This window comes from Maylandia zebra, linkage group LG8 (assembly GCF_041146795.1).
Source record: "Maylandia zebra isolate NMK-2024a linkage group LG8, Mzebra_GT3a, whole genome shotgun sequence".
Lineage (NCBI taxonomy): Eukaryota > Metazoa > Chordata > Actinopteri > Cichliformes > Cichlidae > Maylandia > Maylandia zebra.
This window is the reverse complement of record NC_135174.1, coordinates 17,351,511-17,377,141: the sequence shown is the minus strand read 5'-3', so window position 1 is coordinate 17,377,141 and position 25,631 is coordinate 17,351,511. Positions and strand designations below refer to the sequence as shown.

Here is a 25,631-nt window from a genome sequence, read left to right as displayed (position 1 = left end):
CATCTTTGATGCAAACTAAAGGTGATCATGACAATTTGTTCATGACTAAAACAACCACAAAGAGGTTTTTAGTGCAGCATCGTCTTTGTGACCAATGTCACATGGCAACGACTAGAAACCTCTGGTAACAACTAGGTTACTACAACTAACCTCTAGGTGGCACATCTAGGCCTTATCCATTGTTCTGAAACGATAAGATGCACAAAACACACCCAGGATACTCACACACTTAGTAATTTCTTTCTTTTTTTTAAAAAAAATAGTACATTAAAATATGTTGTAGAAGATGGCAGGACAGAGGTGAACATTTAAAACAAATGGAAGAAGAACGCTGAAAAAAAAAAAACCCATAGCAGCCTGCACTGAAAGCCTGTCTTGGAGAAAAATCTCTTTTGGCTGTCTTCCTAAAACATTCAGAAAGAAGTTGCCCTTACATACTAAAGAAGTATGTGGCAACATGTCAAACATTTCAGGAAATAAAATTGTTTCTGCTTAAAAGCTGGATAATATACTCAATAGTATATTTAGTTTAAGTTTTGTTGTACAACAGCTACCAACTGAAATGAAGGAATAGCCCTGGTGTGCAGATTCAGTCTCAGTTTTTCAGTGCCTGCAGTGAAGCACTTTAATTGATGAAACTCTAAATGCTTAAACAGTTACGAATTAAGTGTGAAATCATCTCCCGACAATTCAATAAGTAAATATCACAGTATCAGAAAATGACACCTGCCTTATTAACGTGATTGTGAAAAACATAAACAACCCTTTTTGGCATATCAGTACCGTTGTGAATCTCTCCAAATTGGTTTTTAGCACAGCTATAATATACTGACATTTATTAGGAAAAAAGGTAGAAAACACAAAGCACTTGCATAGATGAGACTCACGTGTAAAACCAAGCACTGTTTAGCACAGAATGTACTTCATGTCATCTGTGGGTCTCGAACAACGGATCTGTCTGCCTCACAGCTGGATATTGTTAAGCGTACACCCACTCCAAATTCACACATACAATATTCAACATAATCAAAGATGCAAGAGATGCAAAGAGACATATGATGCAAAAACTTGAATTAATTCAAGTACAAATACTAACTAACAAAATAAATACTCATCTTGAGAACAAACTGAATTATTTTTATGCCACTGGAATAAAATAATTACGTAAATAATTGGATGGATCTTTTGAAATGGGGGAAAAAACAGGCTTTAAAAAGTGAGAAATCTCTTCAAACAACAACAGCAACCAAATTCTCTGAACTGCATTAGGCCAAATTACCCCACTGCCTCACTCAACACACACAAACACATTTCAGTGAATTAAAGTCAAACGACTAAAGTAGATGATTATTGATAAATAGTCAGAAACTTAATTTCATCTGTGTTTAAATCATTGAAATCAGCCATAATCATAACCACTTTTTAAAAGATTAGGCCTTTTTTGTTTTTTTGTGATGATGTTTCCCTGGCAACACAGTTTAAAATGCTAAAAGGCTTAATGGCCATACATCATATTATCCAGTCCATTTAAAAAAACTGTGTATTACACTATCCATCCATCCATCCATCTTCATCCGCTTTGTCCGGGGCCGGGTCGCGGGGGCAGCAGCCTATGCAAAGAGGTCCAGACCTCCCTCTCCCCAGCCACCTCCTCCAGCTTATCCGGGGGAATACCAAGGCGTTCCCAGGACACGCTGGAGAGATATAATCTCTCCAGCGTGTCCTGGGTCTGCCCCGGGGCCTCCTCCCGGTGGGACATGCCTGGAACACCTCACCCAAGAGGCGCCCACGGGGCATCCTTGTCAGATGCCCGAACCACCTCAGCTGGCTCCTTTCGATGTGGAGCAGCAGCTGCTCTACTCTGAGCCCCTCCCGGATGGCCGAACTTCTCACCCTATCTCTAAGGGAGAGGCCAGCCACCCTTCGGAGGAAGCTCATTTCTGCCGCTTGTATCCGCGATCTCGTTCTTTCGGTCACTACCCACAGCTCGTGGCCATAGGTGAGGGTAGGGACGTAGATCGACCGGTAAATTGAGAGCTTCGCTTTTACACTCAGCTCCCTCTTCACCACGACGGACCGGTGCAGCGTCCGCATTACTGCAGCCGCAGCCCCAATCCGTCTGTCGATCTCCGGCTCCCTTCTCCCATCACTCGCGAACAAGACCCCGAGATACTTGAACTCCTCCACTTGGGGCAGGAACTCATCCCCGACCCGGAGTGGGCACTCCACCCTTTTCCGGCTGAGAACCATGGCCTCAGATTTGGAGGTGCTAATCCTCATTCCCGCTGCTTCACACTCGGCTGCGAACCGTTCCAGTGCGAGCTGGAGGCCCTCACCCGATGAAGCCAACAGAACCACATCATCTGCAAAAATCAGAGATGTGATTCTGAGGCCACCAAAGCGAAAGCCCTCCGCCACTTGGCTGCGCCTAGAAATCCTGTCCATAAAAATTATGAACAGAACCGGAGACAAAGGGCAGCCCTGGCGGAGCCCATCACCCACCGGGAACGAGTCCGACTTATTGCCGGCAATGCGAACCAAGCTCTTGCAACGGTTGTATAGGGATCGAATGGCCTGTAGCAATGGGCCAGACACCCCATATTCCCGCAACACCTCCCACAGGACACCCCGAGGGACACGGTCGAATGCCTTCTCCAAGTCCACAAAACACATGTAGACTGGTTGGGCAAACTCCCATGCACCCTCAAGTATCCTGGAGAGGATAAAGAGCTGGTCCAGTGTTCCGCGACCAGGACGAAAACCGCATTGTTCCGCTCCGCCAGCACTATACACAGTGCAGGTAGAGCACCGCTTTCCCCTCCTGAGACGTCTGACGGTTTGCCAGAATCTCTTCGAGGCAGTCCGAAAGTCTTTTTCCATGGCCTCTCCGAACTCCTCCCACACCCGAGTCCCACAGGCTAACCAAGCCCAATAGGACTCCTTCTTCAGCCTGGTGGCTCCCTTCACCTCTGGTGTCCACCATTTGATTCGGGGATTACCACCACGGCAGGCACCAACCACCTTGCGGCCGGAGCTCAATGCAGCAGCTTCGGCAATGGAGACGCTGAACATGGTCCATTCGGACTCAATGTCCCCAGTCTCCCTCGGAATGCTGTTGAAGCTCTGCCGGAGGTGTGCGTTGAAGATCTCGCGGACTGGGGCCTCTGCTAGACGTTCCCAGCACACCCTCACTACGCGTTTAGGTGCACCAGGTCTGTCCAGCGTCTTTGTATTACACTACAAAATTCAATTCGGCTACATTTTATTTATATTGCAAAATATTGTACCTTATATTGTAAGGTAAGAACGTACAATAATACAGAGAAAACCCAACATTTAGGCGACCCACTTTGAGCAAGCACTTTGCGACAGTGGGGAGGAACAACTGCCCTTTAACAGGAAGTAACCTCTGGCCTCTAAAGATTAATAATAACTAATGATTAAATGGAGAGTGGTGTATAAACACACAGAGAGTGAAAAGAGATGCTTGAAGAAGAACTGCGCAGTACATGATGGGAAGCCCCCGACAAGCCTATAGGCCTATTGCAGCATCACTAAGTACATTCAGGGTCACCTTATGTAAATATAAGCTTTTATTTTTTTCAAAAAGAAAACCTTTATGCCAAATCTAAAAAGCAGAGTGGGTGTCTGTAACCCAAATCCAAACTGGGAGCTGGTCTACTGGCTCCACCGGACTGATGTCATACTTTGAAGTCTATAAGATATTTTTTAAAATGTGATGTTATTGCACTATGAAATTGAAATTAACAACTTAATAAATGGATAATATCTGGAAGGCACATCCTAAATAGATGCAGTTATAATGATTAAGCAGCTTAAAACAGGTGGGGAGCAGAGGCTGTTCCTATAGGGCTTCCTACCTCAGGAACAAGCGCTTGTCCTTGTCAGTGATTCAGACTCGACAGTTTTCAAATCCCCACTCTAGACCAGCACAGCTTGCAACCTGCAGTTCGGGCCTCACTTTCCTTTCTTGCAGACTGTGCTAGTACTGCTGGCTGACTGGATGTGATTAGTGGCTATGCTGTTGTGTGTGGGCCCACACAGGCACTGTTAGGCACAGTCTTTACTGCAGCTGCATTTGTCTTGTATCTTATCATCTCATCTGACACCTTTTGTATGTAAACCCCCCCCCGGACCTGTCTAAATATCATTATTATGACCAAACCTATTGTTTCATATGTAACAGTTTTATACATGAGACCTGTATATAAATATTCAATATACACAGATACTGTAAAGTAATGGCATCATTTGCAGAGGGTCACACTCCCTCTTTATATTGAAATAATGAGCTTCCTGTTCTGTTTGGCATCAATATGTATATTATCGAAGTGCATGGGAGCACTTCCTTTTGAAACTGCTGGGCCCTCCTTTATTTTTAAAGCTACCAAAAGAATGATATATATATATATATATATATATATATATATATATATATACATATATATATATATATATATATATATATATATATATATATATATATATATATATATATATATATATATATAAAATTCTACAAACTGTTTGTAGTTGCAAATGAAAAACAAATTATTCTGATTGCTTACAATTCAGTACAAGTCAGTACACCACAGATTAAGCCACTAAAATATTTAATAAATGCTAAGAAGAAACTGCAGTTAAATTACATAATACACATCATTAGCAGGTTTGTGACAAGGTCTTCCACATGGGCGCCACAGCCTACACACATTTTTTCTTGCCTGCTTCCATGGAAGCCACACTGTTTCCTGCAGAATAAACATGACTTGTCCATCATGAACACACGTTGTTTTGGACTCTCTAATGTTGAAATGTTTGTTGTGATGCTGATCAAAACTTAGCACGCTGAAATGATCTCCTGTCTGAAAATAAAAGCACTCAGAGTGGGGTGACTCACGTGTGTGTACGAGAAGCAAAAGAACAGAATTTTCCCTCCGCAAATTTAGTTATATCACTAAAAATAGGAATATTTGCACAAGGTGTATAATATTATATAATTATTATATACACCTTAACTTTAGCTCTCTTATCTGTGCTATCATATGGTTCCTGGAATAGTCATGAGATAGATTTCCATATTTTACACTCCAGCTGGTGTCTTTTCTTTTCAATCAGTCACTGGCAGCTCCTCTTGGCTGCTTCAGAAGAACGTCTGTGTTCTGCTGTAATCCCAAACCGCAAATCCCCATAGACGTTCGCTGCTGCTGCGCCACCATGCTGAGCCTGCAGTCCAGTAGGTCCAGGATTTTTTTTCAAGAATCCAGAGCTCTCATTTAAATCTAAAAAGGTTGCTGCAGAGTATGCATGATGGTAATAACGCACACGAGACTTGTCTTGGCGTTCTTGGCTCGATGTCCTTGTGTGGCCCCATCTAGTTATGAGGATTTACAGGTTTATAAATCATCTTAAGAACTTAACTTGTTTTTCTTAAATATGCACCTTCTGTGATTGACTGTAATTCAAAAGTGTTTTTTTTTTTTAATGTTTCTTTTTAATCAAGTTAATTGGCAATTCTTAATTGGTCATGGATTTGAGAGTTGGCCCTGAGATAGACTCGCTGGCTTATGCTCCAACCCCCCCAGCGACACTAAGTTGGATAAAGTGCTAAGAAACTGGATGGATAAAGATTAAGTGACTTTGCAATCTTGGCAAAACAGTCATGTTTGTAACATACAAAATAATGAATTTAAAAGAGTTTAAAAATTAGGATCTAATGTGTCTTTTATTGTTTCACTGCCACAGAACAACACATTTTTGCAGAAAAAAATGAAAAAGAAAATGCTACACCAAGGTCGCAGACGATCGCATCTGTGTTCTGTCTGGCTTTTCTTACGTCTATCACAGCATGTCGTTTGAGGTTTTTAGTACCAGTATACAGATATATAGCTATATGGCAGTTCTTTAAAGTTCTTGCCACAAGCGATGAAGCTCTTTTGGAACAGTTTTCAGGCATATGGAGGGCAAGAGTTTATCTTGGAATACCCTGGCACCCTTTCAAAGAATTTAAAGACAACAAACATAAAAGCAGGACTAAGGTCAATACTGCACTGTCGCATTTAGTTATATCTGTTGCTGCATCATAGGATAGCCAAGGAGGTGAGCAATTAGATTTCAGTCCCGCAGAATACCTCCGCAAATTAACAGCTTATTATACTGAACTCACACTGCGTGGAGGCAATGGCTCAAAGATGGATGCCAGAGCAATTGAAAGATTTGCTGGGACTTTTCTTCAGATGATTTTGGGTAGTTCAGCTGTTTTTCTTTTCTTGTTTTAGATATTACGAGGTAATTTCAAAGAAACTCAAAGTGCATTTATTTTTTTTAATTGTTGGTTTTACAAATCGTGCTATCGTGAATCATTTTTTATTGTGGTTGACTAAATGTGAGTGTTCACAGCCATTTTTGTGACTGCATTAGGACTATATGCACTGGGTGACTTGTGTGAGTCTGTGGATAATGTTCTTCTTCATGTGTTTGTCTAGGAGAGTGTGATAGCAAACAAAAAACAAGACGTCTAGCACGTGAACTGCGATTTTATTCAGTGCAACAGCTTATACTTACTGTATGAAGAGTTGACTGGTGTGTCCATGCTGGACTTTCTTTTTACTGATTTTTAAACGGCTAGGGCATCAGTGGCAGGTTTTTTTTACTTAGTAGGAACTATTATCATTCAGTTTGAGTCCGGCATCAACAGAGCCGAAAACACAAGTTTTCCTCATTAGTCTGTAAACTAGAGCAATGCCTGCAGAGGAACACAACCAGTTTTTTGAAGCACGTTGTCTTCCACTGCAGGCCTGTTGCCCTTTTTTCTTTCAACTTTTCATGTATTCGTAGCTCATCTTCCAATTGCCTTAGTTGCCCTTCTGTGGACTCCGTTTCCAAGTGAGCATGGGCAGCCATCAATCTGAAATGACTGCTAACACCTTCATAATGGTCTGTGGGGTAATCTGCCATTCCATGTAGCTGCTTTCCAGAAACTAATCAGCTTGACACATGAACACATAAACAAACTGATGTGCATGGATGAACAGGGCCGCAAGATGGAGATCCCTAATGTCCTTTCCGGCCCACTAATTCTGTGTTTTACCTTCAGTAAGACTCGAAAGCAAACATTTAAAATGGATTATCCTTTATATGTTTCACTCTTAATAGTGCAGAGACAAGTTGCAGTGATGGGCTGTCTAATGAGCAAGCTGGAACACTACCAAAGGAAGGGGGAAAAGGATAGCAAACCTAAACCTTCAGCGAACCCACAGATAAGTGGAAGTGTTTTGATCTGTTTGTGTGGTACCGATGCCCGATTTCAGAAAGCGCTCAATCGATTTCATCGTTTGAATGATGGGTATTGGCATCATTAGCAAATCAGGTGTGCAAGACTGCTTACATTTACTGATGATATCTCTTATGAAAAAGTAGCTATAGAGACATTATTACCTTTATTACTACAATGAAAAGTGGAAATGAAACAATCGAAATGTTGAAGGTTACAAAAGGATTACACTCTAAACTTAATGGCACTTGAACATTTGCAGTGTGATAATGGTAATATGGTTGTAATTGAATGGTTCGGGCAAAGATCAGTAAGACACACATGCAGGTAGGGACTTGCCTGGCATGACAGTTTTCACTTTTTGTAACTTTAGTAATTATTTCCTCAGTCTGGATATTTTCTTTCGTTCAATGCAAGACTGGTGGAAAAGTATTTCTTTTTAAAGAGAGAGGTGCTTTTGGCATTGAAGTATTCCTTGTCCAGTCTAAGGAAACACAGACTGCCGTTTAAGGCAAATTTATGGTTTCTGCAACTGCGTAACATCGGCATTGTTTTCAGCTAGACATGACAGAGTGACAGCGATTTACCATTCCTGGCAAATGGTCCAGTACAAAACTATTACATATTTTGAAATATAACTCTGAAATAGCACTGGAAAAAATACCTTTTGAAGATGTGAACATTTTTCTTTCCAGACTGCTTCTCAGACTCACCTCACACCAAACCAGAATATATGCTTATGCTGAAAATGTGTTCAAGTATAACGTTGTTTGTTTTTTCCTCATCAAGATATGCTTAAGTACCTTTTTCTGTATTCAGTCAAAATTGTTTAGGTGGCACAAAAATATTGTCTTTTTCTTCATAGGAAGTCTCGGCTTTTAAATTGCTCAGGGTGCTATCTATGTTCATGCTGAAGTGGCGATCAATTAGGTGGGCCAACCATGTAATTGATTTCCACCCTGTTACCTTTAGCTCCGGTCTTTGTGATGCTCAGACAGCGCTACCGTTGCCTGTCTTTTTTCCGTCGCCTTGTGTCAACACCTCCACACATACATGCGCTTTAGTACAGTAATGGGGATAAATATGATCTATGTTATTCATTTAGAACACATGAGCTACTGCTCGTGGTGATTTCATTAACTAAAGCTGCACACAGCGCAAGACGGACACCAGGTCATTACCAAGTCACTATTACAGCTATTACAATAAAATCAGATACAAGAGAGCAAATTACATTTTTGTCCAATCTAAATGACGCTCTGATCTGCAGTGACTGGTGCCTGACCAGCCATTCCTCTCACGTAACGGGAAAAGGTTGCATGCTCCTCTTGCTCTCGGCAATTTGAATAATTCACTCAGATGTGTGGATGCGATTGGTCCTGTGACCTGTGTCTGTGCAGTCTACCTCACTATATGCACCAAGGAGATAAGAACGTGAATCACAGACAAGCGATACCTCGGGGAGCCTTGAGGAGTGGAGCAGAAGGGAGCAACTGGGGGTCAACTACCTCCCAGAGAATGACAACTCATACCATGGAGATGTGCGACACTTACAAGATAAGTCTGAGTTTTTGATGGGTTGAGTTTTGAGAGAATACGATAAGCTGATTTTAAGCTTTTCTGGCCCTATCTGACTCTACAGGTTGAGAAGAAAATGAAACCAATTCTAAACTGTGCCATAATAAATCTAAGCTACGAATGAAAAGAAAGCCAACCGCAGAAATATTCGAGAATATGTTTAAAGTGGAAATGCATACAGAATAAATTTAGCGCCATGATTACTTTTAGGCAGTATTTACATGGGTCTCTTTCATCACTCAGTGTGTCAAGTGGTGAATTGTTTAATTTAAGGTATTTGTCTTAAATTCAGTCAGGCTTTGACGAGAATATCACAAGCTGTTTAATTTGAATTATATTCTGTAAAATTATCCCAATCTCTCATTCCTTGTCTTGTTTTGTTCACGAGCTTGTCTCCTCTTTCCTTTGCTCAGTGTTGATATTTTAGTCCCAAACAAACCTTGTGTACTTTTCGTTGGGATGAAATCATATAAATGTTAGATGGGATTTTATATTGGGAGACATCGCATCTTGTGCTCTTTTTTTGTTGCTCAACTGTTGTGATTTTTCCTGGTTGCAGTTAACCTCTTGCAGTTAACAGTATATGCTGCAAAACCTTTGTAGTCCTCAGAGCTGCATAAATCCAGAAAATTAAATTGAACTAAATGGACGAGTGAGTGCGTCAACACTATAGAACATGCTGTGTGTTTTTACGCTGATAGACTCGATTGAGGAGAAACACATTCTGACTTAAGATGACAACACACCTCGTCCTCACTATATGTGCTGTGATAAGATGATATCCTGGCCGAAAGATAAGTGTGAGCTTGTCCACTTGGATGTCATTCATGAAAGCAGTGGTCCACAGAGGAAGGAAAATAAATTCTGACTAGGAGATGGAGTGATGAATGTACCCTTTTTTTCATCCTCCCTCACCAGGCTCTTTAATATTCTGTCAACATAAACGATGAAGGGTTGCTCATGGAAATAAAGAGGCAGAAAGGGAAGTAATTTTACTTGCAGCCTACAGGTCCAATAATTTGTGGTCCTTCTGGGTTCTCATGTACTCTGAAGGCAGCACTGCTCAATGCTTCAAGGTTAACACTGAAGTGCTGTTTTCATCCGCGCATTCCTGGAAAAGCAGAGTGCCTCAGTCACTAAAAGCTCCCGTCTCTGTCTGCCGCTCGGTGTGTATGTGCGTGCAAATGAGTGTGTGCTCAGGCGTGCCTTTTCTTGCTGCCTACACACATCTATCAAAAGGGCCCTCTGTTCTCTGAACTGGAAAAAGAAATGTTATTCCACCACAAACTGTTGAAAATTCAAAACCCAGGCAGCCTCTGTTTAGCCCCAGCTCTGGGCTAAGTTAAATCTCAGTCATGCTATCACTAAGGGTTACCTTTGAACAGTATGTGTGTGCATCATCTGCGGTATGTCATGGCGGTCTCATATGAAAAGACTGAACACTTTCTCAAGTCACTGATCGCACACTGATGCGGCCTCCATTTGGGTTTGTACGTGTCACTGCCACCAGAGAGGACGCTGGCGAGGAGGAGCAAAGCCCTTTACAATGACCAAAAGAAAATGACAAGGCCAGACCATAGCGTGTGGAATCACTGTCACACCTTACTGCAAGCAGGCCTACTTGACATGACAACTTTGAATTCCTATCCATGTGTGAAGTCGCTGCTGGAGGTACTTTTGATATGCAGTGAAAAAAAACAGTTCATTGAAAACAGAAGGAGAAGTCAGCAGTGGGAGCTACCTTGATGCTATCGGTATCGGGGAGTCTGGATTTTCGAGCATCTTAGGGATGAGCAATATATCATTATTTATCTTTTTGTTCCCCTGCATACATTACAATGGCTGAATGATCTGAGGATTTCTAGTCTTTGAATGGAGCTATTGTTCAATTCCCACTCATGACAAGCGTCTTTGAAATGCTGTTCACTTGGCCAATTCCCAGTGATTCCAGACTTTTCAGACACAGAGTGTTGAGCAAATTAGCTTGCTGCCTGTCATATCAGAGAAACATAGGAGGCAGGTGGGCCATGTGTCAGTAGCTTTCTATGTGACAGTTTGACAGCTGAAAATGCATCAGGGTGCTAGTTTTCCTTCCATCTGTGCTGTTATCCCCACGGTTCTTTTGATAATGTTTCTCTTACCACAATAATCATGTACTTTGCACTAATTATGTTTCTGCTTCAGTGCAATAAGTTAAAAGAGAACCTTGACTTCTTCTTCCATGTGGGAAATTACTGTGCTCTGACATCCAGTGAACTGGGCTAGCTTCTGGTTTAAAAGACTGATTGTTTCAGGTGAATTAGCACTTGTTCTGTCTGTAGGATTACACACTGACTTGCTGTACTTTAAATAATGTTGACCTCCCCTTATTGAACTTCTTAAATACTATTGCTGTTGCTCTGGTTTGACTCAAGTTTTATAGACGGTTGTTGTTTTACCACAAAATAATCATAATATTCTTTATATTACAATCTACACATACCAGCCACTTTGTTAGACACATGGGTTGAACTGTTCATTAATGCAAATATCTAATCAGCCAGTCGCATGGAATCAACTAAACACACTTAGAAGGAAATGTAATTTTCCATTGCTATGCTGATGACACCCAGCTCTATCTGTCTACTAAACCTGCTACCACTATCCTCTGTGTTTGCCTCCAGGAAATCAAATTCTGGTAAAATAAATAAATAAATTCTGGCATTAACATTATTAGTTCTCTCTTTAACATTAATTCGCTCCATCTTACTGTCTCAGCCAACAGTGCTGTCAAAGCTTGTTCACACCTTGGTTACTCTAATTCTCTTTTTTTTTTTCTCTTAAGTCCATACATAAACTTCCAACTTGAATTATAAATATTGTATTTTTTTTGCTTGATAGGAATATCAATATATAAACAATATATTCTTATTGTTTTTAACTCTTTTTAACAGTTTTTAACCCTGTAATTATTATTATTATGATGATGATGATGATGATGATGAAAGTGACTTGCATAGAGTATTTTGAGTATCTCAGAAACTGCTGGTCTACTGAGATTTTCCCAACATTGTAACTATAGTTAATTAAAACTAGTAGTAAAAGTAAAACTTTTAATTAGCTTTGGAAGAAGTATTTTAGATAACTCAAATGATACTAGAATTTTTTGTGTTTTTGTGAAACTAACTCCAATAACTATACAGAAAATCACTTTATTTTTGGTAACTATTAGATTAAATTTGTTCTCACAGCTTTCCTGCTGAAACTTTATTGGAAATAATTTACCTGAATTTCAGATTCTGACCTTTTACACTATATTAGCATTCCAGGAGTACAGGTGGTTTGTCTTCATTTTTGTCCATCTTCTCTTTCCCTTCCTAAGTTCTGACACCCCTCATTAGTATATGGGTGTCTGATCAGCCTGGGAGCCACCACCAGTCCTCACAGAGTTTCCCAACTGCAGCCTCAGATCCATGCTTATTCCATCTGCCACTCTCTTACATAACATGTTGTCAAATGTAATTGACAATGTGGCCCCTGATAGTGAAATAACACGTTCATTGAGAATTTTGATGTCCTCAAGACTGTAAATCAACTGCTTTCAGAAAGTTCTGTTTCTATTGAAATACCATTGATCCTAAATCCTGCCTCCTCATATGCCCTCCGTACATTAATATTAAAAAACTAAACTGAAACTACAGCAATAAGAACTGAAGTAAGATGAGCAAACCTACTCTGGAAACTAACTGAATTAAAAACAAGAAGTCCAAACAAAATGTTTAAAAATGCCTCAATGATATCAGTGTCATAAACCAAGCAGTTTGCAGACACACTACAGACTGGAAAAGAGTTTTTATTAAAACACAAAAGTTATAAGGGAGAGGGGACCTGGGCTAGGTATAGTTGCGGGGACAAAATGGCAACTGGTATTGGAAAGGGGATCCCAGGGACAGAATCACAGGGGGTTGCAGCGAGGAACGAGGAAGGTTCTGCAAGAGGATGGAGAAGTGGTTATTGTTTTGAGGTAATGAGCAGATCACAGAGGAGAGTTTACTGGTGAGTTTGCACTCCTAACTTACAGGTCCGGGTTCAGAAAGCACTGAGGAGGGGAAGTCTGTAGGAGTATCCAGAGGCTGTTCAGCAGCCAGAGTATCTGGTGTGCAGTGGCAGGCTGGAGGGCAGACAAGCAGGCAGGAAAAGCAGTCAGATATTTCCAGAGCAGAGGAATGAAAGTTCACTCCAGGTGAGTCCAATTTGCGGGAATCGACACCCTCTGTACACAGGAAGGACAAGGTTACACGAGGAAAAGTCAGATAACACAATTTCAGAAGAGAGCTGCTTAGTTACCACCAGAAGGCACATAATAAACAGGCAAGGAGTGGCCGGTTGCTCTGGTTTAAGAATTCCTCCTGCTGAATGCTTGTAGATGAGGCCCAGGTGAGAAGTAGGAAGCTCCACCCCAAATGGGTGGAGTGGAGACCGGCAGCCTACAGGTGGAAAAACCCTGGACACTCCCACAGACCATGACAATCAGAGGTCAGAAGAAGATGGTCAGGCTGCTTTGAGATCATAAGAAGTCAACAGGAACTCAATGAACCGCTTGTCAGAACGGAAGACTTCAAATTGACGCCTGGTTTGATGATTCTCGATTTCTGAAGCAACCTTTGGGTGATAGGGTGAAAATGTGGTGTAAACAACAACTGTAGATCCGCCCTGCATGATATCAACAGTTCTGACTGCTGCTATTGGTGAAATGGTGTCAAACCAATTTCTTGAACATGTCAATGAGTTCCCTGTACTCAAATGGCCTCAACAATCACAAGATCTCAATCCAATGGAGCTCCTTTGGGATGTGGTGGATGGGAGATTCACACTATGGATGTACAGCCAACAAATCAGCAGCAGCTGTGTGATGCTATCGTGTCAATATGGACCGAAATCTCAGAGGACTGTTGCCAGCAACTTGTTGAGTCTATGCCACCAAAATTAAAGCAGCTTTGAAGGCCTAACCCAGTACTGGCATGATTAACCTAATAAAGCTGTTAGTGAATGTATATATCCTAATCCTCTCTACAGTGAATCTGCTTTTCAGAAACTCTTCTGCAAGGTTTTTTTCACACAGCACAGGTTTGCACACTGAGGTACACTTCAGATACTGCCAAGAGAAGCTGTTGACAAAAAAAGCAAACTCAAACTCAACATTCAGTCAGTCAGTCTTTCTTTCAGTTGTGCACCAAGAAGGTAAAAGAAAAAAGTCACACTTGCATATTAAATTATACTCATGGTTTTAATCAATAATACTCTGTTTAATGTTTCATCCTTCCATCAGTGAGCGGTGTTTAATATGGCCGATCTGAGACTGCAAGTGTGGAAAAAGAATGACTCATATTTTACTGGTCTCTCTGCATGTGTGCTTTTACGTCAAACCGATGTCGTGTAGGAGACACGTAGGAGAATGATTGTAAATAATAATGTCTTCTGCTGTAGATGTAAAGCAGCAGCGTTCCTCGCAGCTGACGAGGTGATGATCACCGAGGCTGTAACGGTTTGAAATACGCTGATTACTGTGGGTTGAGTTTTAAAGATCTCATTGCTCCTCCGGCTGTATGTGAATCATGAGAGAATGTTTTAGCATTTTAGTTGTACAAAATGATTTAGTGCTGGGATAAGGGTATAATAAATATAATTGTCAGCTGTGGATAAATGATTAACTAATCATTACTAGAAAATATTAATTAATCACCAGTTGTTTCAAAAAAGAGTTAATCATCCTGGTCATTCTTTGGTTTTAGAGCCAACTGTGAATATTTGCTGCCTTTGTAGGCTTGTTTTTGTAAACTCAGCATGTGTTTTGGACTGTTGAACAAACTAAAGCAAAAAGTGAAAATAATCATGACATCATTTAGCAATACTCATCATCATAGTGATGTTATTTTTTATATTTTCATAAGTGTTATAAGTCAGATGTCTTTGTGTTTATATTGTTTTTATTGCTATATCATATTCTCATCTGGGACTGAGTTACAAGTCTAGAAAAAAAGATCCGTTTGCATGGACTAAAACAAAAAACAGACACACACTAAACTCCAGTTGATGCAGAAAAAGAATTTATCTAATCTTGAACAGTATTATGGCATTAAAAAGTCATAACTGCAGTTATGACTTTGTCACTGATTGTGTGACATATTTGTACAGGACGTTTCCAGTAAGTGGAATTCTTTCTGTAAATTTACATAGCAACAGGAAGCCTCGCATTCATGCCTCTCCTGTTTAAAACCACACTGTGGATTGCTGTGGTATTATGGGCAACATGACAGACTCTAATGTAGGAGGACAGGTGACACACTCTGGGGTGGGATTTGTGTGTGTGTGTGTGGGCAGGCGGGCGGGGGCAGCCATTGAAACTCACTATGAATCAGGTTGGCGACTGTATGTGTGAAATGTCATTTTGATTCAGCAAACCAGCAGCCCTCCAGTAGAAGCTTTATGTATCTTCCCTACATAAAGGTCTGTGCAATTATTAGAACGATGTATATTCTTAGTGTATCACTGAGACATTTCTTAGCGATGCACAAAGACAGAGAATCTTTGATGGTTTAAGCCACTGAAAGGTAGCAACATTTAGCGTCACAATACTGCTCGTATGAAAAGTGTGAAACTTGTAAGAAAATAAGCTTTCATTTAACATTTCAAAACCAATTTGATTTTGTGTCAGAGAAAAAATATATTTTCATCATTTTCCTGTTAGGTTATGAAAGTGCAATTCATGAAAAAGATGCCGCTTTGAGTGCTAATTATGCTTCTTTCGCAACGCAGTTTAGTGACAACGTGAAACAACTGTCCTAGTTTAATTTGGAGTGACTGTTCGGCTTTTGTCAAAGTCTTGTTAACAATAACCAAATATCTTTAAACTTAATAGCATTCCCATCAGCCTCTGTGGCCCTTTGTTTTAGTTGCAAATTTGCAAATGTTTTAATAACGACACACTAAGTCAATATGGTGAGTAGCAGCTAATAGTAGCCTGTTAGAAGTGTCATTAGAGGCACAGCACTGTCGTGCTGTTACATATATAGCTATAGACTCTTTGTAGTGTTAAGCAAAAGTTAGAATAAATTGCAATGTGACAAGAAAGAAAGAAAGAAAGAAAGAAAGAAAGAAAGAAAGAAAGAAAGAAAGAAAGAAAGAAAGAAAGAAAGAAAGAAAGAAAGAAAGAAAGAAATTCACTTTGTTTTTCATGTTTCATATTTTGGTCATATTCAACAACTCATTAGCATTCAACATCACCATAATACATCATCATTGTTTCTCTTCATGGTGCCTTTTTATATTATAAGTCCTCAACAGTTTGATCATAAAACTATAAATCTACTCACAATCCAACTGACATGTCTTAGTACAATAATTGTAGATATACACTATCATGAAAATAGAAAGCGGTCACAGGTACTTTAAAGCGTAGGTGGTTCGCCACAAATGGCAGTTGTGAAATACAAATCATACTGACATACTGTGAACGCAGTCACTTCCTGGCTTGAAAGACTTTGAATGACTGTTCAACAATGTATATTTGGCGAGGCAGACAGCTCAGCTCTTGGACTCTTTGAAGGCATGTTGTCCAGCATTTCCACAGTTCAAACCAGCCTGAATCAAACAGCAGATTTTGAAAACTGGATCAGTCTAGTTTCATTGAGCACCAATCTGCCTTACACTTCAGTCCATGAGTTTTTCTCATTATATCTCCAGTATCACAGTCACAGTGGTCACGAGGCTACATTCTCTAGCCAATTAAGAAAATCCATGAAACACACACACACACACTGAATCACACAACCAAATCATGCAATATCTCGTGTATTATTAAGCAGGGTTTGAATAAAACATAATGCTAGTGTTTCCCAAATTATTCTCACAGGGGAAGTGTGAACTGCGAACATATTTGTGTGGTGCTGTCCTCCAGCTTGAATTAATGGTATTTAGGATTGATTGTTGTGCTTTCAACAGTAATGTTGTTTTCTTCATGGTAAACTTTGACATACGCACGACATGAGGTTGCATTCTTGGAAACAAATCTGTGGAAAAAGACATGTTTAACATGCTCCTTTGTAATCCTGACTCTGGAAATTGGTTGATTTTAAAGTCCGTTGGTATCAAAAGAAATTATTGTCTTGGAAATTGTTTCTTCAAATCAACCATTGGGTAGGATAAAGGCAGCAATACAAAGGGACAGAATGGAGAGCCTAATATTACCTCAAGGAAATGCAGTTGCTTCTCTCCAAAGATTTACCATCCAGTGATTACACTCCCCAGAGACACGGCCACCCTTTGAGTAAGACACAAAATAGTTGCAGATAGAGCTTTCGTCAATAAGTCATTGAAGGTCGGCTTAGCGTTAGCAGCTAAGTAACTGGTGGCTAATCAAGGGAAGCGAATCAAAGTATTGGCTGTTTAAGGATTTATGTGTGAAGGACACTCTCATAAACACTGCATGCAAAAAGCAAAATTCCTGTAAATTGTGTTTAAAGAAAAACACAGGATAATGTTTGCTACATTGCAATCAATTTGCTCTTTATGTCCCTGACTGTTTAACAGCGCAGCAAAGCCAATGCATGAATTAATAACATAACAAAAGTGTATGGATTTTTAAAAGTATTTAGTATTTTAAAAAAAACAACAACATCCTGCTGTTTTTTAATGACTGAAACATCAATGGTCTGTGCTTTGTACTAATATCTAATGATACTAAGAAAACAGTGAGAAATCCTATTAGCAGTACTGTGATTCTGTTTTCTTTTTTGAACTTATTGGAAATAAGATAATAGGAACATATACCCAGAAAGTGCCAGATGAGACAAGAACCACAGTTGAGTTCCATTCCCTTTGCTATTCAGCCAGTGTTTTGCTGGAAATGCATATATACTCAAAGGGAATAAAGATCCATCCACCCTGGCAAAAGTCATAGAGTTGCAATGTAAACAGAAGTGAATTTCACTATGGGCAAAACATATCGCTGTTGACACATTCAAACTGAAATCACAGAGCATGTGCAACTGTCCCCAGCTGGGTTACACCTCTCCGCCCTCTCATTTCGGGGTAAAGAGGAGGCCTTGGAACTGAACGATGCAATGTGCCCACTGGCAGCAATGTTGGAGGTCCACTGCGTTTGGCAACAACAGCTGAGAACAGCTGATCCCATTTGTAGGCTTATGACTCGGCTGCCTCAACAATATAGAATAGATGATGATGTGGTGTTTGCAGTTGGGGACAGATGATTTAATTACTCCTACACATGTAATATTGTCTGCCTGCTACACCCCAATGTTAAGATTACTTCACATCATGTTTCTAAGATGTATTTATAATGAACTTTGATGCCTTGAGTGATATTACTGTATTTATTGTGGTACCATAACGCTGATGTTGTTATTTAATCATGCATACATCATTAAAATATAATATTATAAGTCAAATTAAGAAGAAACAGCACTTGAGACTGTGCATTGTCTTATTATAGCTTATTTACTGATAATGGTTGGTTGATTATTTGCTGGTCACTTTTTTTTTAAGAATCAGCACCATGGACAGCGCTTTTGATATTTTTTTTTCTGCACTCTTGCAGGTGCTGCTGCTGATCTTCACCTCTTACCTGTCACCAATACGTAAGGGCTTTTTACACTCGCCACTGATAGACTATCAACTGAGAGCATGATGCAGAAGTTCAACAACACACTAAAAAAGCTTTCTTTCTCTGTTGGGTTATGGGATGACTAACAGTAGCTTGAATGGCATGGATTTGGCTATGACATGCTTTCAATTTGCCTTTTTAACTTGTATACTCGTTAACAGTTCCTGCGTGTTATGTTCTTAATGTCACAAGCAAAACCTCATTAAAAAATAAAATAAAAATTTTAAAAGCTCTAATCCCACTCGCTTTTGTTGTATATCACAAAAGTTTTTTAAAAACCGAGAAAACCTGGACCTCCCATTTAGCAGGAATTCTCCGGCTATTCTTTAGATGTGGAGATTGCCCAACGAGATACTTTGCACTCCACTGCAGTGGGCACCCCCACTTCTAAGTTCTGCTCTGACAGGTAACCCATTTGACATTCAAATGAAAACCTGCCTGTGAACAAAATCTCAAGTATATTTGAAGTGCACTGATCCCACAAGAGCTGTGATTTCCAAGTATTAGGAATGCATGTAGCCAAGCAGCACAGTGTGGATTCTCCTGATTAACGCTCATAAGGTTGTCTAACTGAGTGTTGAAGGTCGTGGGGTAAAATGCTGCGACACATAGATAAGAAAAGTCCAAATTTTTTGAGATAAACTGAGGGGCATACTTAGGAGACGCTGCAACCAGGGACTTGCATGGGTTTCTGTGGCTAAGAGAGGAAGTCCTGAAATTGAATTTCCCTGCAATATAAGTGGCAGCTAATTATTTTCATAACCCGAGGAAAACTTTTCTTGTGCTTCGTGAAAGCCTGCTTCCAGAGGTCAGGTAGGGATCTTGCCAAATGCATTAATCAAAGAGGGATAGTACTAAGCATCTCACTGAAGCACTAGTAGAAACTAGCGAACCCCATTAAGCACTAATCCTATTTTACAGGTTTGGATTGGGGACACTCTAAAACTGCGTTCACCTTTTCTGAAACCACACACATGCAGGAAGGAAGCTGCACAGGACGTTATCAAAGGAAAAGACACCACATTATAAATGTATTTCCTCTATTTTGGTTTGAGAAGTCTTTCTCAGTGTGTTATAGAATGTGTTTGTATGTCCTGATCAGTCTTGTTAAATAGTAGCTCCCTAGAGCTCCTTGAATGCAGACACTTTCAGAGAGAAAATACATTGATTTTTAATATTATACAGAGAGCAATAATCAATACGGAGATAAAGGTTGCCATAGTTTATGCTCTCAAAGTGAAGAAGGTTAGTGAAAGAAGCCTATAAGCTATTTTTATAGTGGTGTGAAGGTTGCAGAGAGTGTAAATTCACCCATTACCTATTGACCTTACACACACATCGTCATGCTCAAGAGGCACACTGGCCGGAGTCGAAAACAGACTAGACATGTTTTAGACAGGATGACTGACACAAATGTAACCCTGCATCTGAGCAAAAGGTTCATAGAACCACTAATATTCTTGGGCAAGGAGATACCCAGGGGAATACACCAGATAAAATGACTCAAACACAGCTGTTATCCAACTGCAATAACACATCTGAATACTACAAAAAAATGTCCATCATGCCACTCTTGTGTTAATCTATGCACGGTCTGAAGCATGTGTGTGGGAATGTATGTGAATGTTTTACTGTTATATCTTATTAGTATTTTAAGTATTCTATCTATTTTATTTATTGAATTTTATTGTTTTATTTATATTTTGATATTGCTAGGGATGATGCAATGATCGGGGACCATTCTTAATTTCGTTGTTCTCATGACAATGACAATAAAGTTTCTGATTCTGATTCTAATGACAAACCTCCACAGCCAGGATAAGCCAAATGGCAACAAGATGAACTTTAACTTACGTCAATGGATGTTCATCACAGCCAGTGAGCTTAATGGCCTTTTCTGCATAACAGAAAGGAATTCTCTGGTCCCTGCTTACAAGTACAGGACATCACTGGATGTTGCATTCAGAGGGCTTGAACCGTTAATCATTATAGAGCGTATAGTTTGGTACCTACCCCACGTACAGAACTGCAACCAAAGTGACAGCATCAGTATATCCACTATGCTTATTATTTATTTTTTCACTTTTATTTTTCAAGACTCACTTTGATAAGAAACGTACAAAAACTAAACATAAATAAACAGTTGTTTAAAAGTTTCATTTGTCCACTTTTAGTTTCTTATATAAAATAATTTATAATTACATTACATAATACAAGCTGAAGTCCAGAGCACATGCTTTAGTTGTGGCATTTGTGACAACAGCTTTTTACAGGTTGAATTTATTCATTTTAAAATGTATTTGCATTTACAGTATTAGTAATGTATGAGTGAATATTGGGAAATAGTATATGAAACATTATGTGGTGTTATAATACTCTAATAAGTCTAATAAAGTCTCATTGAAACTTTATTCAAAAACAAAAAGAAACTCGTACAGAAATGGAACCAACATTTCAATGACTTGAATAGATTCCTCTGCTGGAAATCTTCACATTTTTTCCACTTCTTAAGAATCTTCAAATACTTGAGAGGGGTAAGAAGCACAGTATATTCCTGGGAGAGAATGACTGTCGACAGCCTGTCAAGTTCAAAAGCATCTTCAGAGCGGGACATTACCTCTGCGCCTAAAGCAGTAAACAGTGCAGTCAGACTCATCGTGAACATTAGCAAAGCCACTAATGAAAAATGTGATCACTGCAAGAATATAAAAGGAGCTTGTGGTTGTGTCATTTCCTGTTGTTTATGAAAATGAAATGAAAAGCAAACTTCGGGGTCACGGAAGTTGTTATTGTCCATAAAAAAGCGGAACCGCTTTGGCAGCAGCTTAAAATGTAAAGGAATATGTAAAGAAAAAAAAAGAAGTTTAAAATGTGACTTTTTGCCATATGCAAGAAGACAGAATGCAATATCAGATGTTTAAGTTTTTGGAGGGTTTTCTGAGTTGTTGTGAGTTTTGGATACTTGATGAATCACATCAAGGACCAAGACACCCCTTTATCTTGGTCCTTTCCTTCTCACTTCCTTTTATACTTAGACAAAGACACGCACCCATTTTCAGCCTTCTTTTCAAATGTACAGCAATATAGATGCACCCACATTTCGAAATGATAAACGGTTTTCTTGATTTTGTCGACTACTCCCGTTTCTCTATTTAAAAAAGAATCAATCATGATACAAAGAAGCAGATGGCAGCCTTAAATAAGACCACAGTCCTTACTGCAAGCAACGGTGCATGTGAAACTAAAGACTGTCTCTGTATTTGCAAACGTCTTTCTCTGCACATAACAAAAGGGGACAGCTGAGACGATTTGCAGGCTTGGAGACGTCTAACTGACTGAGTAACCCTTAACTGAGTCCAACCTGTGTAAAATTAGCCACTTTTTTGATTAATGATAATACAACTGCAATTAATTGAGGAAGAACAGGGAAAAGGTACTGTAGTAAAATAACAGCAACAGTGATGTGTCTCTGGTGACAACCAAAGCTCCCGCAAGTAGGAAATTATTGCCACAAAGTTGCAAGCTATTTTAAAACGAAGAAGAGAATACAGACGACTGCTCCAAGTGATGCCGAATGGTGGTTATATCTCAGAATTCAAAAGACGATACAAGTTCGCTGAATGCCTTTAACCTATGTCGTCCAAGTTTACTTGTGCACACACACATTTGTTTGTTTGCGTTGCATTTATGCTTTACATACAGCAGGTCCCAAAGGCCTTGATGGTTCGGGCACTTTACGTCTCACTGCTGAACTGTAGGCTTTCTAAAAGTACGAACGCACATTTTTCATTTCACTAAGTCGCACTGGCCATAAAACCACGCTGGCTGTGTGCCTAAAGCACCGCTGTCCCCTGTGAACTGTTAAATACGGGATTCATCTACTGCCCGCGGAAGTATCAAGTTGAAGTAGTGCTCCAACTCGCCCATAGCCTAAATTATGAGCCCGGTGTTTGGTTTGCTTGCTCTTGTGTGCCACTGGTGGAAGACATCGGGGTGGCGCCTCCCTCCTCCTCCTCTCATCCTTTCCCTCCCTCGCTCCACCGCTCCCTGGGGTGTGTCTATGGTAGCGCCTCTCCTCTCTCGTTGCCGTGCGTGTGTGGTGCGCGCCGCTGTTGCTGCCGCCGCCGCCTCCTCCCTCTGCCTCCTATCTGCATCTGCTGCAGAGCTTTAGCCAACACGCATCTGTGCTCTGTCTTGTTTTTCCCGCTATCTTTCTGCTTTTGCCCACCACAATTGTCACTTTCTTCCTCTTTTTTTCCTCTTCTCTTCTCTTGCTGATAAGGAAGTCAGAGCACACCTACAGCCGTGGAGTCTACGGGGAAAGATGGGGCACTGACTATTCGTCACTTTGGAGTATTGAGGACGGCGATGAACCGGAGGAGAGCGCCGGATGGGATAGGAGCCGTGAAACCCACATCATTCACCGCGGATTGAGCAAGCCTCCCCTCCCCTTCCTCCTCTCTCCCCTCACTCTCTGTCTCTCCCTAGTCTGCAGCCTCCAAGAACAGCCGCCGCATCATTTTTTCAGAGCAGCAGTACCCCCCTCCTCCCTCTCTCTCTCTTCCCCATCCTCTTTTCTACCCGTCTCCCTTTCTGCTGCTTGCACCACTGTGGGAATGCAGCGAAGGTAAACGAATCGTAAGGGGCTCCTGTTTTTTTTCTTCTTCTTTCTCTTCTCTCTCCTCCACCAAACACCGGATCTATTATCCCAGGGACGGACTGCAGTCAGACTGCTCTGGAGACACGTCGCTGTCATTCCGGGAAATCAGCGCGGGGTGGTCAGCGTATGGATTAGACCAGGATCAATTGGATTTAGCCCGCTTCTCAGGGCACCACCAACAGCAACACCGCCCCAGTCTCATTGGCAGATCACATCAGATCCCCTTCTGCCCTGCCTCGTTTCAGTTTCGGTGGCTTTCACCGGCTTGGATTATCGACAGCTGGAGCGACCGAAAGGGTGGCCGTTCCTAAGGGCTGTGAGGGGCAAAGTTGGAGCAGCCTACAAAGACATTGCAAGTGGGAAAGGGAGCCCATTAGTAGGCTGCACATAAGCTACAGGCTCTAATGTAAAGTAAACTCCGATGAGACCCAAGAGTAGAGTGATTTGAAGAATTTGTCTTTTGCCGACCTTATTCGGCCGATAATCATCCAGCTGAGTGGAGAAGGGTGCTGCCTTTAGCCCAGGTTGTTGGTCTGCGCACGAACACACACGCGTATGGATTTACAGCTCCAATCTGAAGCTCGCCACGCAACGGATCGATATCTTTCGTTTTTTTGCGTCGGCTTTTTAACAAGGGAGTGAAGCATCCTGGGATTTATCATCGCTTCGTTAGCGCTAAACTACAGTGAGGCGCCCTCCCCCGACCCCCCTCCCTCTTCCCCGCCTCTCTCTCTCTCTCTCTCTCTCTCTCTCTCACCTGTCCATAACCTGTGTGCTTGTGTGTATATTCTTGTGCATTTCTGTGTCTGTGTGAGTTTATGTGGTTTGTTGTCCGACAGAGGGAGTGTAGGTTATATTGCTCGTGTATGCATTTGAGTGCCGTGCCAGCTTTTAATTAGTAAGCCTACACCTAGGTGACTGAGTAACTTAGGCTATCTCGTGTCTGCTCTGCTTGTGGGTGCTTGTGCATTAGTACGTGTTTTATGTTGCTGCATGAAGGCATATAGACCAGGTATTGTGTGGGTACTATTTACTTAAGATGCACAGCATTTCTTCTGCACCACTTGTCCTTCCTCTTACATGCCATTGTGTAATTTGGCCACCTGTTTGACCTTCCCAGTACCTTAAAAGAGACAAAAAAAAACCTCCAGCAGGATGAGCGATCGTTCTGGTGCAAGTACTCTAGCAGCCATGACGCTGGAGGAACCAGGGGCAGAACAGGCATCTCCTCGAGCCCCAGGCCCTCTCCGCTGTGGCCCCTGTGCCGTGTGGCCTCGCCAGCAGACCTGGCTCTGTGCCGTGCCCCTAGTCATGGGCTTTGTGGGACTGGGACTCAGTCTTATGCTGCTAAAATGGATTGTGGTGGGATCCGTCCAAGACTATGTCCCCACTGATCTAGTGGATCCTAAAGGTAGCATTGGACAGGATCCTATATTTCTCTCTAAACCCAGTGCCATGCCCAAGGGGCCTGACATTTCCACTGCCACCAGTACTTTAGCAGCCTCTACGACAGCAATGGTGTCAACTACCACGCCACTAGCTGCAGACGGTACCGCCCCAGCGCCAAGAACTAGATCAGGGCCTCCAGCTAATCACTCGGCCAATGGCAGCACTGCCAATGGAGATGGCAACAGTGCCCCACACCTTCATAACCGTGCTGGCACCCGCGTTAGCGGGACTGTTACCACTTCTGCTACTCGTGCCACCCGACTCACTCCACCATCCAGCGGTAGGGAGGTCACCCCTCGAAGTAATGTGAGAAAGGGAAACAGCAATGGACGTAATGGAGCTGTCAACTCCAAGCCAGGGCAGACTTCTCCTACCGTCACCACTACCACATCTGTTACAACTACAGCTACACTGAAGGCCACTGCTAAGGTACAGCCGACCACCTCTCAACCGCCAGCCCCTGTCAAGCCCACGTCACGCTGGAATCATGGACGCCCAGGCAAGGGCCCGGCCACACGCCCACACCACCGCTTCCGGACGCGTAAGTTCACTTTTTGAATTTATGGAATTGTATAAGTGAGTACTGCTGTGTGAGGTTATGCGTGTGAGTCTCCCGATGAGTGTACCACAAGAGCTTCTTTTTTCTCTGGGCCTTTATAACAGGAAGGATGGTATTTGACTACAGTAACGAGTTATCATCTCTACCTGTGTGCCTTGGTAAAGAAAACCTATTTCGTCTGATATGCTTTGTTGTAACTCATGGGCTGAGAATATAATTTTTTTCCCTTCGATATCCACATGGAAAGTGGATACTCTAGCAGCTTAACATTAATCATATTCATTAGCACAGGCAGATATCCGAGGATATTCTCAGTATTTTCACCCCTCTTGTCTTTATCTTTCACTTGTGCATTAATCCGATATGAATCTTACCTCCGGAGGAGGTTTTTCTTTTTTTCACACAGTGGTTTAAGCACCGTTAAAGACAG

At 41.3% G+C, this 25,631-nt stretch overlaps 1 protein-coding gene and 1 long non-coding RNA gene across 2 annotated transcripts in view; one reads left to right on the top strand and one right to left on the bottom strand.

Moving 5' to 3' along the window:
* Nucleotides 1-12,565: 12,565 nt before the first annotated feature.
* On the bottom strand, nucleotides 12,566-13,349 carry LOC143419967 (uncharacterized). The gene is made up of 3 exons (XR_013099991.1): nucleotides 13,199-13,349; nucleotides 12,931-13,124; nucleotides 12,566-12,840 (listed from the first exon to the last, which is right to left on the bottom strand). It is a non-coding gene; the product is annotated as an uncharacterized LOC143419967 (long non-coding RNA).
* A 9,294-nt stretch (nucleotides 13,350-22,643) lies between these two features.
* Nucleotides 22,644-25,631, top strand: part of nrg3b (neuregulin 3b) — a 205,207-nt gene continuing 202,219 nt past the window's right edge. The window contains exon 1 of the mRNA XM_076887505.1: nucleotides 22,644-25,183. Coding sequence (XP_076743620.1) covers nucleotides 24,349-25,183 — 835 coding nt within the window. The 5' untranslated portion in view covers nucleotides 22,644-24,348. The remainder of the gene's footprint in view (nucleotides 25,184-25,631) is intronic.